At 55.1% G+C, this 12003-nt stretch overlaps 1 protein-coding gene across 1 annotated transcript; it reads left to right on the top strand.

Annotated features, from left to right (window-relative positions):
* The first annotated feature begins 4830 nt into the window (after positions 1 to 4830).
* Positions 4831 to 6835, top strand: FOXC2 (forkhead box C2). The gene has a single exon (XM_009475044.2). It carries the CDS (start codon positions 5215 to 5217, stop codon positions 6685 to 6687), a length of 1473 nt encoding a protein of 490 aa, XP_009473319.2. The 5' UTR covers positions 4831 to 5214; the 3' UTR covers positions 6688 to 6835.
* The last annotated feature ends 5168 nt before the right edge of the window (positions 6836 to 12003 follow it).

The following is a 12003-nucleotide window of genomic DNA, read 5'->3' as shown; positions in this document are numbered from 1 at the left end:
CTCTTTTGAGGAAGGGAAAGCGCGTGAGGTAGCAACAGTGCTGTTAATTAATACGTTAACAATCAAAGGGGGCTGAGGTCCTACCAGACCACCTGCATCTCCCTCCAACCCCCATGCAAGACGCGCAGTAAAGCTGTTCCTTACGTGGATTTGGCTTCCAGAAAAGAGGGCCTGAGCTGGCTTGAGAGAAATCAGGGTACTTTGCCTCAAGCAAATGAGGAGTTTCCTAATAGGTGACGTCTCTTCTGCTGGTTCAATTCCTTGCTTTGATTCTACAGGTCTGAAATTTGCTCCAAATTACTTTTCCAGGGTCTCTTCTATTCATGCCTACTGCAACCTTTACGTTCGCTCTGGCAGCCTGATGTGGCTCGTACGGATGCCACTGGAAAGCCTCTCTTTCCAGCGGGAAGCAGACAGGGCCACCAACATCCTTGTAAATGGAATTAGTCTGTTGGAGGTGCCTGAATCACTTCTAATACCCATTTTACCAAACTGAATAAAATACTCTAGTGAAAGAGGTTAAAAAAGGATCTCGGTATTGCATACAGAGGGCAAAACGCAGCTCTTTCTTGAAACACCCACAATTTGTGAAAACACCTAGAAAAAGGGAGTGCCAGATGAGTACAGCCCGGGATTACAAACCCTGTGAGCAATGCAGAAAGAAACTCCTTGTGCTGCGGGAATCATTTCTCTGAAGCGCGGGCTGAACACGCAAGGGCAGCCACGGAAAACAGACGAAATGCGCCCGAAGAGGAGCGCTGAACTAGCCGTGTCGCTCTGCTTGGGTTTCAAGATTGAAAATTAAAAATAGGCGGCACGTTTGAAAGGCATCATTTTTAAGTGAGGTTTTCAGTCATACAGCACATTAGCTGGGTACTAGAAACTACTCCTTTGGATCACTGTGAAATGGATTTCCACGTGTGAATAAACAGTGTATGACCGAATTTTTGTGCTTGGGAAATAACCCGGCAAAGGCGGCACATGAGGGCGGGTGGGGCCGGCCCGGGCTAACCTGTTTGAGCCCAGCAACATCGCCTGCTGCTGGAAAATAGGTGTGGGGCTTGTGGCAGCCCCTGGAGGCAGCGGTGGGTGCCCTCTGGCCACCAGTCCAGATGCAAAACTGGTGAAGGAGCAGAAAGCCCTGTGCATCAGTGGGTCTTAGCTGGACTGGTGTCACCAATTGCATTGCCAAGACACATCTTTTCCTTCCTTCCTTCCTTCCTTCCTTCCTTCCTTCCTTCCTTCCTTTCTTTCGTTCATTTGTTCTTTCTTTCTTTCTTTCTTTCTCTTTCTTTCTTTCTCTTTCTTTCTTTCTTTCTTTCTTTCTCTTTCTTTCTTTCTTTCTCTTTCTTTCTTTCTTTCTCTTTCTTTCTTTCTTTCTTTCTTTCTTTCTTTCTTTCTTTCTTTCTTTCTTTCTTTCTTTTTCTCTCCTTCTTTCCCTCTTTCCTTTTTCTTCCCTTCTTCCTCTCTCTCCCTCCCTCCTTCCTTCTTGCCCTTTTTCCTTCTTTCTGTCTCTTTCTCTCTTTCTTTCTTTTTCTTTCCTTCTTTCCTTCTTTTTTCTTCCTTTCTCTTTCTCTCTCCCCCCCTTCCTTCTCGCCCTTTTCCCTTTTCTCTCTCTTTCCCCCTCTTCCCTTCTTCCCTTCTGTCTTCCTCTCTCTCTTTCCATCTTTCCCTCTTTTCTTCTTTCTTCCTTTCTCTCTCTTTCCTCCCCTCTCCCTCTTTCTTTCCACCTTTCTTTCCTTCCTTCCTTCGTTCTCCCTCTCTTTTTTCCTTCCTTTCTCTCTCTGCCACCCTCATGCTTGCTTTCTCTCGTTCCCCTTCTCCATCCTCTTTCTCTCCCAGACGCATCTTGCTCTTTCTTTTTTGCCCGCTCGCTCACTCGCCCCCTTCCTCTTTGACCCTCTGTCTCCTTTCCCCCCTCTCCCGTTCTCCCCCTCATCTCCCCCCGTCCCCTCTCCTCCTTCCCCCGCGCCGGACTCCCGCACCGCCGGGGCCCCGGGGCGGGCAGCCGGTGCCGGTGCCGGTGCCGGTGCGGCCGTGCAAGCCCCTCGCTCTCCCGTGGGGGGCAGCACACGCCGCGCAGAGCCCCCGGGGCGGGCAGGTGAGCGCGGCCACCGCCGCCGGGGACCGGCCGCCGGGACCGGCCGCGCCGAGCACCGCCGCACCGGCAGCGCCGAGCACCCGCCCGCCGCGGGGAGAGCCCCTGCGGAGGGGAAGGGGTCAGGCTGGGGCTCTCGGGGTGCTCGCCAAAGGCAACTAAAAGCCCCGGAGGGAAACCCGCCGCCTCCCCGCCCGCGGCGGCTGGGGCAACGCGGGCGAACGCCGGTCCCGGAGTCCCGCCGAGGAAGGGAGAGGCACCCCCGCCGTGCCCGGGCGGAGGGAGCCTTCCCCCGTGCCTTCTGCTCTCTTGCTTGGAAGGACTCCTCTCTTTGCGCTCCCCCGTTTGGAAGCTGGCTATTTTTCATAATTATAATTTTTTTTTCTTCCTGCAATTTGAAGTTCGGGCTTTCCCGAGCCTGTTGCTTTAGCCTCTGTTAAAGCTCCCAGCTGCAGCAAGCAAAGACCTGCTGCTGCTTCTTGGGTTTCTGTAGAAATTCATCTCGGTAAAGTTTTGAGCCGAGGAGAGGTAAGATTCAGTCGAGGTTATTTCTCGAGAGCGTACCAGGCTTCGAGGAAGGGACAGCTCTGGGACGCCGCAGGGCTGGCTTGGGGCAAGCTTTTGCGTTTAAAAATGCCTGCCTTTGAAAAAGTTATATTGTTTAAGAAATCCCGTGTGCTTCTGCACGCTAAGAAAACGCCCTAGTTTTTATCAGAAATATGATTTCTTGGAAAACCGAAGATAAAATTGTGAAGTCGTTCTCAAATTATTCCAGGGGGAAAAAAAAATGTTTTCTCGATAGTCCTACACTTACATGAAAAGTATCAGCAGACCTCGCAGAATCTACTATTGGTTTTCATAAGAAATCCCCCCGACGCTGCTCGGTCGATGAAACCCTCCCAGAACATTTACATTTATTTCCATCAAAATTAAATAACAATTTCGAAGCGCCCGGCGAAACTTTCCGATCAATTTTCCCATCGCAGACCATTTTTAACCATGCCTCCTTGTCGAGGAGCTGCCTTTTATTTTTATTTCTTTTTTTCCCCGGCTATCGCATAAAATCGTTTCCTTTCTTATGAAGAAAATCTCCGGTAATTAACAGCCCCGCCGCGTTCCCACGGCCGGAGCCGGCTGCGGTCCGGTCCCCGCCGCCCCGGCTGGGAGCGGGGACGGGACCCTCGGTCCCAGCCGCCAGCAAAAATCACAAACTGACTTGGAGGGGGGAGAAAAAAAAAATAAATCTTTGTTTAAAGCCTTACGAAACCACACAAATTGCAAGGAGGGAAAGGCAGAATTACAGTGTAAGAAACCCAAAAGATCAGCGCTTGGAAATCAGAGCAGGAGCAGCCGGGCTCGGGGAGGCAGCGGGAAGGAGCCCTGCCGAAGTGACAGCTAATTAATTTCGACCTTATCTCGGTCTCTTTCGGGCTCGAATCGATTTTGCAGTAACTATTTTTTTTTTTCCCCTCGCTCTTTCCCACCTTCATTTCTTCGCTGGCGGATCCACGCTTCTCCCGGGGGGGACGGGGCAGCTCGCAGCAGTTTTTTCCCAAATCCCTGAGTTTACACTTGGTCACCATGCGTCCCTAATTGTCCCGCTCTGATTGCCTCTAATGAAATCATTAGAAAAAAAGGCAGAGGGGCGGATTTCACACGCACAAGAAAATCCCCCTCAATGGCCGGAACGAAAAAAAAAGCCACTTCAGTGCGCTCACTGCTTTCTTTTTTAATAATAATAATAATAATAATAATAATAATAATAATAATAATAATAATAATAATAATAATAATAATAATAATAATAAAAAAATACTCTCAAACTCCCCCAAAGCTGCCGAGGAAGCTCTCAGCCCCCAGCGACGGCGGGGCCCGGGGCCACCGGGGTGCGAGGGGCCAGGAGCCACCCGCCAGCGGGCGAGCGACCTGCGGAGGGACCCGGTGGCCTTTCCCGAGGAACCGCCGGGCTATTCCACTTAAAATAAATATATTTTAAAAAAGGGGGGGGGGGAGAAGGGAAGGACCTGCCCGGCCCAGGGGCACCGTTATGTCGGCATCGCGGGGCGGTGCGGGGGTGAGCGCGGTGTCGCGATTCCCGCCGTCCTTGCGATCAACCTGGCGCAAGCGAAAAAAAAAACAAAACCAAACAACAAAACCCCAAACCCAAACCCAAAACCAACCAAAAAAGTGCTTAAAAACTTGGGGTTTTGGTGAAGCGCGAGGGAAGGTGCCGCGGGCGGGCAGAGCCCCCGGCCAGAGCCGCGCGGCGCTGGCTCCTTTTGGGGCCAAAACGTTAAAATTACAGAGGGGGGGATGTATATAATTTTTGATGCGTGTATATATAATTTCAGAGGAAGGCAAGGCGCGCGTGTGCGTGCGTGCGTGTGTGTGTGTGTGTGTGTGGCGTGTGCCTGCGTGTGATGCTCGCGAACGCCACGGCATCCCGCCGCCCGCCCTCCCATTGGCTGCGGCGGCGGCGGCGCGCCCCCCCATTGGCTGGCGGCGGCGGCGGGGGGCGGGGCCAGCGGGGAGTAAAAGCGCGGCGGCGGCGCGGGGCGAGTTTTGAAGCTCGGCGGCGCGGCCCGGAGCTCCGGCGGCTCCGCGCACCCCGCGCCCCCGCGCAGCCCTCGCCAGGAGCCGGCGGGGCCCCGCTGGAAGATTTCGGCCGGTTGTTGTGACAAGAACTGGGTTTCCGCAAAGGCTGCTTTTTCTGCTTTTTTTTTTTTTTTTACTTTTTTTTTTTTCCGCCTTGTTATTACTTTTTTTTTTTTTTTTTCATAATTCCCTTTTCCTACGAGAACAGGCCCCCCTCCCCCGCCCCGCTCCCCGCCTCCCGCTCCGCAGCGGCGGGCCGTAGGTGTGTATATAAGAATCACGGTCACAAAGAGGGAGGGAGAGGCCGCCAGCGACCACCCTGCCCCGGCGACCCGAAGGATGCTGCTGCGGTGCCGCTGCTAGAGGACACGCTGGGATTTAGCTCGTCTCTGAGACTCTCTCTCTCTCTCTCTCCCCCCTCTTCCTTCTCCGCAGAGGGGTCCCGGACGGGGGTGAGGCCCTTGCACCCTCCTCCTCCTCCTCCTCTTCCTCTCTTCCCCGGCCGCGGGAAGCCCCTCTCCATGATGCAGGCTCGCTACTCCGTCTCGGACCCCAACGCTTTGGGAGTGGTGCCGTATTTAAGCGAGCAGAACTACTACCGGACGGCGGGGACGTACGGCGGCATGGGCAACCCCATGAGCGTCTATTCGGGCCACGCCGAGCAGTACGCGGCGGGCATGGGGCGCTCCTACGGCCCCTACCACCCCCACCAACCCGCCGCCCCCAAGGACCTGGTGAAGCCCCCTTACAGCTACATCGCCCTCATCACCATGGCCATCCAGAACGCCCCCGACAAGAAGATCACGCTCAATGGGATTTACCAGTTCATCATGGACCGCTTCCCTTTCTACCGCGAGAACAAGCAGGGCTGGCAGAACAGCATCCGTCACAACCTCTCCCTCAACGAGTGTTTCGTCAAAGTGCCCCGCGACGACAAGAAGCCGGGCAAGGGCAGCTACTGGACCCTGGACCCCGACTCCTACAACATGTTCGAGAACGGCAGCTTCCTGCGCCGCCGGCGCCGCTTCAAGAAGAAGGATGTCTCCAAGGAGAAGGAGGAGGCCCGGGAACGGCTGCTGAAGGAGCAGCCCAAGCCCCCCGGGCTGCCCGGCTCCGACCTCCCCAAGGAAGCCTCCTCCTCCTCCTCCTCTTCTTCCGCCTCGGCGCCGGCCTCCGAGAAGAAAGTGGTGATCAAGAGCGAAACGGCATCTCCCGAGCTGCCGGTGATCACCAAGGTGGAGACGCTGAGCCCGGCCAGCGGCGGGGCCCTGCGGGACAGCCCCCGCAGCGCCGCCTCGCCCCCCGCCGCCGCCTCCCCCGAGGGCTCCCTGCCCGAGCATCACCCCGCCGGCAACGGGCTGCCGGGCTTCAGCGTGGAGAGCATCATGACCCTGCGGACTTCCCCCGGGGGGGATCTCAGCCCGGTGAGTGCCGCCTCGGGCAGGACGGGCGCCGGGATGCCGCTGGGCTACCCAGCGGGGCAGCCGTCGGGCTACAGCGCGGCGTGCAGCCAGGCCCTGGACACTAGTGGGAGCTACCACTGCAGCATGCGGGCCATGAGCCTCTACAGCGGCGAGAGGCCGGGCCACATGTGCGTGCCCCCCGCACCTCTGGAGGAGGGTCTGGCCGAGCATCCCACCGGGGCCCCGTCGCCCCTCGGCACCCTCAGCCTGCCGTCGGGGCAGGAGGGTGCGCTGGGGACCGGGCATCCCCACGGCGGCGGCGGCGGGGCGGCGGGGGGTCAGCCCGGTACCTCCTGGTACCTCAACCACGGGGCTGAGCTGAGCCACCTGCCCGGCCACACTTTCGGCTCTCAGCAGCAGACTTTTCCCAACGTCCGAGAAATGTTCACCTCGCACCGGCTGGGGATGGAGAGCGCCTCGCTCAGCGACCACCAGGTGAGCAGCAACTCCGCCTGTCAGCTCCCCTACAGATCCGCGCCCTCCCTATACCGCCACGCCGCCCCCTACTCCTACGACTGCACTAAGTACTGAGTAGCCGCCATCCCCCCGCCTAGGGCCACCCGCCAAAAAAAAAAAAAAAGAAAAAAAAATTATTATTAATAATAATAATTATTAAAGAAAAGATCGGGAGAAATAAAACCACACCAAACGCTTCAGACGGAGGGGAAAAAAAAATAAAATCTGACAGCTTCCCCGTGGACCTGGGGGCCACAGAGTCTGGAGATCCCAAGACCCGTTTCGGGCCTCCTTAAATTCCAGGCAAGTAAATTCTACTTGAAAAGGGGGATGTCTCCTAAAAAAAAATAAAAAAAAGGAATAATTCTATATATATATGTTTATCTAAAAGTGGCAAATTTTATATGCTAAAGTATAGGGGGTCTCAGAAAAATAAGTTATGGACCAATATCACAACGACCATTTATACGTTTTAAAAGGAAAAAAAAAAGTATATAAATATATATATAAAAATATATGTCCTGGGTATTTTTTAAGTTCTCTGTTGTGCTGTAAAAAATGTGTGGATTTCTAATCAGGCTGACTTTCAGAGCCATTAATATAATATTTAAAGTTGAGTTCACTGGATTATTTTTGTCTCGCCCAACGATTCTTAACTTCCAAATTAATGACAAGTGATTTCTTCTTCTTCTTCTTCTGTGTACAATTACGCAATAGAGTTTCTTTCATTTTAGAGCTGTTCTTTTCGCAAGATGAGGAAATAATTTATTTTTTGCTGGTGGATTTTTTTTTTTTTGAAAGAAAAAAAAAAAGACAAAGTATCTGATACTTTTTTTATTATTATTTACGACGTGTGATGTTTTGTATAATAGATTTCACCTTGACCATTCCTAAGGACTATTTGCTTTAACCTGCTTCAAAGTTCGTTTGTCTTATGTGGTCCTAATTGTTGTACTTACCTTAAAATAAATCCATGCTGTTTTTTTCTGCTCCAAGTCTGGCGCTTGTCTGTGTATATACGTGTTTTTTGCAGTTTTTTTCTCCCTTCACCTTTCCTTCATGTGGGAAACTGGTTGTTTTTAAAACAAAGTCCTTTTCCTGGAGCCTAAGGGTTTATTATTGTGATTTGATGAAAGGTTTAGTTCACGTGGAGAGCTGGAAATTATACAACTGCGGGGGGAAACGAATAAGGCAAGGCAGGGGCGGCTGGCTCTGAGCACCTCAATCCCAAATCCTTGGCCAGCTTGAAATTTGGGGAAATTTCCCAGGCCTCCGGTGGGGAGAAGGGGGAAAAAAGGAACGGCAGGGAGGAGGATTTCTGCTTCTCCTCCCCGTCCCTGCCAGCGCAGGCCTTGTGCGGTGCCTCGCCTGCCCCAGCGCCCGGAGCCGGCTCTTTCCATGACAGAAAACAAACAAAAATCCCTTCCATTATTTTTATTTTAAAGGAAACCTGAAAGGCTACGAGTGTGTGAGGGTGATAAGAGTTTCAACCCTGACTCACTGCAGAGTCCAAAAGCAAGGCGGAAAGTTCACTTCAGAATCATTTTACAGTTTTTAAATCCTCTCCCCTATGAATATTTGGCTGATTTTAACCTTCTCTTTATCTATTGAAGCTCCTATTCGCAAGGCCGGGCACTGACAGATGCTGTGCCTTTCCCCCAAATCAACCTTAACCTGTTAAAGCGGCTTTAACCTAGCGGGAGAATAGCAATGCTGAAGGCATGGAAATGCCGGGAAAGCCTGAAGCCGGCTTTAGAAGGGTTCTTCGGGGCTTTTCAAACCCAGCTCCTTTTCCAGCTGCCCAGAGGCTCAACCATCCAACATTTCCCAGAGCCATTTCCCAGCCGTGCCCCCCTTCCACCTCCCGCAGCCCCCCAGTACCCCTCGTAGCCCTGGCTGGGTTTGGGAGCGGTTATACCCGCGGTAGGCTGTTAAAATCGATGATATAAATTGGTTTTGATGGGGTACATTTTGCATGCGCTAGAGAGCTGGCAAAAAGTACCAAAACTCTCGGGTTTAAATGAGAAAAAATGTCTGAGCCTCACTTGATCTGTATTTTAAGGAACATTCTTGTAAAACTCTTGCCTTTTTTCCTGGCTCTCAGAGGGTGTTTTTTATTTTTTTTCTTTTTTTTTTTTTAATGCAACAGAATCCAAATTGCTAGTTTAAAGAGAAAATAAATAGGGTAAAGGGTAAAAAAATAGGGTAAAAAGAAAATAAATAGGGTAAAGAAAATTATAGAGTAAAAAAAAAAATAAAGCGGTGAAGACTTCTTCCCCTGGCTCAGCCCCCTTCCCCAGATGTTTTCTTCCTCGCGTGGACGGCAGGGGAGCGCCGGGTGGGTGCCTGCCTTCTCGGAGGTGGCTGAAGTCAGGTGGCTGCTGTGGGTTTTCCCACAAGCGTCAAGAAATTCTGGGGCCGCTGATGCTCCCACATCTTCCCACACTGGCTAAGGGCGCTGGGTGCACGGGGACCCTTCTGCTCCGTGGCAGGCAGGGATGCTGGGGGGTCTCCTTGGGGCTCTGCAACCTCCCCCCCGCTGCTGCTGGACAGTTCCTGGGGGGCTGCAGCTTGAGCTGGGCTTGGGGGTCCCCTCTCCCCCCCCAAAACCCCTTGGTGGTGGGTTTTCTCCCCACCCTATTGCACTGGGATGCTCCCCCGTGGGGTCTGCGCTGCTCCTGGCCCCTCGCCCCCTTCCCACCCTGCTGCACTCTGGCTTTGCAAGTGGCAGAATTTCAGGATTTTAGGGGATTGGCAAGAGAATGAAAAGGCCTCTATTAGGTGCCGGGAGCAGTGCGGGCCCGGGAACTTGCAGGATCAGGCCTGTGTATCCACACCTGGGGCAGGGTGCGCACCCAACCCCCCTCCCTGGGGCAGGGGCTGGGGGCTGAGAGCTCCGTCCCTTTGCTGTGCCCCGTCCTGAGGTGGGTGGGGGGGTGTCAGTCCCCATCTGCCCCTCTCCATCGAGTCTCAGTCCCCCCGGCCTTTCCGAGGGGAGTCTTTTTGGGTGGGCTGATTTCAGAGGCGAGGTGAGAGCAAAGTGGGGGTGCAGGGACCTTTTCGGGGCTGTATTTAGAAGCTGAGATAGGGAAGTTGATAACGTGATAGGAGTTTATCGTGACAGGTGACTTCAACCAGGGCAGAAGGGGAGGAAGGACGGAAGGAAGAAGGCCCAGGGCAGTTGCTGCAGAGAGCTGCGACCGGATTGGGCCCCACAGGCCCTCGCAGCTGAAGGACCAGCATAACCACCCCCTGTAGCAGATCAGGAGGGCAAAGCTCAGCCCCAGGGGGGCCTGGCTGAAGCTGCTGCATGGCTGCTTGCACCGGGCGGGGGCCCAGCGTGGTTCCGGGCAGCAGATGAGGATGGTGGATATTTTTTTTCTTGCTGTGCTGCCATTAACCTATGGATTTGCAAACCTGTCCAAAAGCCCAGACAGCTCCAGGTTTCGGGAGGGGAAGGGACGGTGGTTTTCCAGCTCATGCCCACTGGGAAGGTTCCTGCGCAGGGTGTCTCTGCAGCCTGGCCAAGGGAATATTTCCCTGGTGCTGCAGGACCCGGGTGAAACATAATCCCTTCAGGAAGCCCCCCAGGCTTCTGCACAACCCAGGCATGGAGCTGTGTGGTCCCCCCCAAGCCGTCCCACCTCCCCTAGAGCTCGGCAAAGCGCCGTGGGAAGGTGCCAGTCAGGAGGATTTTGGGGAAGGCCACTAGCTCTTCGGTCACTTTGGAAGGGACTTTGCAGAAAGTCCATACCAGGCGCTCAAAGGCCGGAAGAGAAAGAAATATATCCCAAACCCCGCATCAATATCGAGCGACCTCGCAACTGTGCAGTGCTGTGCATGGCGAGGGGGTGAGGGGTGGCAGCTCTCACTGGGCCCCTCCAGGAGGTCATGCCTAAGGGAGCCCAGGCCGGGATGCAGCGGGAGCGGGGAGCACTGATTTACACCCCCGCTCCCCCCAGGCCGGGCTGCGGTGGGAGTGGGGAGCACTGATTTACACCCCCGCTCCCCCCAGGCCGGGCTGCGGCGGGAGTGGGGAGCACTGATTTACACCCCCGCTCCCCCCAGGCCGGGATGCGGCAGGAGTGGGGAGCACTGATTTACACCCGCGCTCCCCCCTGGGCCCCCGGGCGGGAGCGCTCCTCGCTGCTGCTGCTTTAAAAGGGGCTTGTCAGCTGGAGAGGAGGGGAAACACGTCCAGGAGCGCCTCCATCGTCGGCTCCGCGGTTTTTTTGTTTTTTTGTTTTTTTTTTTTCGTTCAAGGAAAGAGCGAGGATAACAACAACAACAACCCCCCTCTCCGCCGCGCCGCTCGCTTCCCCGGCCCCCCCGCAGCCGTCGGAGCCGCTCGGAGGGCTGCTCCCGGTCGGATAAAGCAGCGAGCTCCAGCGATGCCACCGGCAGGAGAGGGACAGCAGGCAGAACATGAGCTGGGAAGAAGGAGAAGAGAGAAAAGCCGCATCCCCGCCTCCAAGGATTTCCTACCGCGAAGAGGGGGAAACAAGGAGGAAGGAAGAATTTTACTGGGGGAGGGAGCTCAGGGAGTGAGCGGGAGCCCGTGTGCCTGTCTCCCGCCGTACACGCGAGTATTTATTGTTTTAATAATCCGTGCTTGGAGTGTCCCAAGGAGCGGGGGACTCCTCGAGGTGGGGAGAGGAGGGGGCTGTGCGGGGAGGGGGGGCTCTGCCTCATCCCTCCCCGGCGAGGATGCTCCAGGGGGGCTGCCCGGGAGTGCTGGTCCCCAGTGTCGAGACGAGGGGAGCCCCCGCCCTGCCCAAACCCTTCTTCTCCCTCCCCTTTTTTATTTATTTGGGGGTTTATCGCATTTATGGCACGCATTATGGATGGGTCCTGCAGCTCCCGCGGGCCGGCGGGTGTCTGCACCGCGGGGGGAGGGATGCGGCAAGAGGGGTGGGTTTCCCTCCCACGCGTGGGGCCGGCCAGTGAGCGGGGATACCCCCCACCCCCGCCCCAGAAGCCACCTCCCTCCGCACCCCGGCTCTCTTTCCCAGGCTCGCATGGCGGCTTGGAGCCTTTAGGACTCATCTGCGGCTCCACAGCCATCGCGCTGGTTTTTATCCCGGGGGTGAAAGCCCTTCGCCCGGTGGTTTGCTGGAGGAACGGCAGGACGGGAGCAGAAGTGGGCGAGAAAGCCCACGGGTGAAGGGGAGCTTGCAGGGAGGTCCGCGGGGGGGGGCATCGCCAGGCTGTGCTGGGGGACACCCCGGAGCCCGGCTTTTACCTCTTCCCCTGCCAGGTAAAAGTCTCACCACGGTCGTGGGAGCCGCACCGATGGGATATTTCTCTCTGAAGGAGGAAGGGATCCCCCTCAGGCCTCCTCTTCCCTCCCCCGGAGAAATGATGCTCCACGGCGCAGGGTCTCCCCGGGGT

This window comes from Nipponia nippon, unplaced genomic scaffold, assembly GCF_047370975.1.
Source record: "Nipponia nippon isolate SJK-2023a ecotype South Korea unplaced genomic scaffold, ASM4737097v1 scaffold_7, whole genome shotgun sequence".
NCBI classification, from domain to species: domain Eukaryota; kingdom Metazoa; phylum Chordata; class Aves; order Pelecaniformes; family Threskiornithidae; genus Nipponia; species Nipponia nippon.
Note: the sequence above shows the minus strand (reverse complement) of the source record. Positions and strands in the feature narration are given on the sequence as shown.

Excerpts from the sequence above, each read along its gene's own strand:
- FOXC2 (XM_009475044.2), top strand. The coding sequence starts at position 5,215 with ATGATGCAGGCTCGCTACTCCGTCTCGGACCCCAACGCTTTGGGAGTG.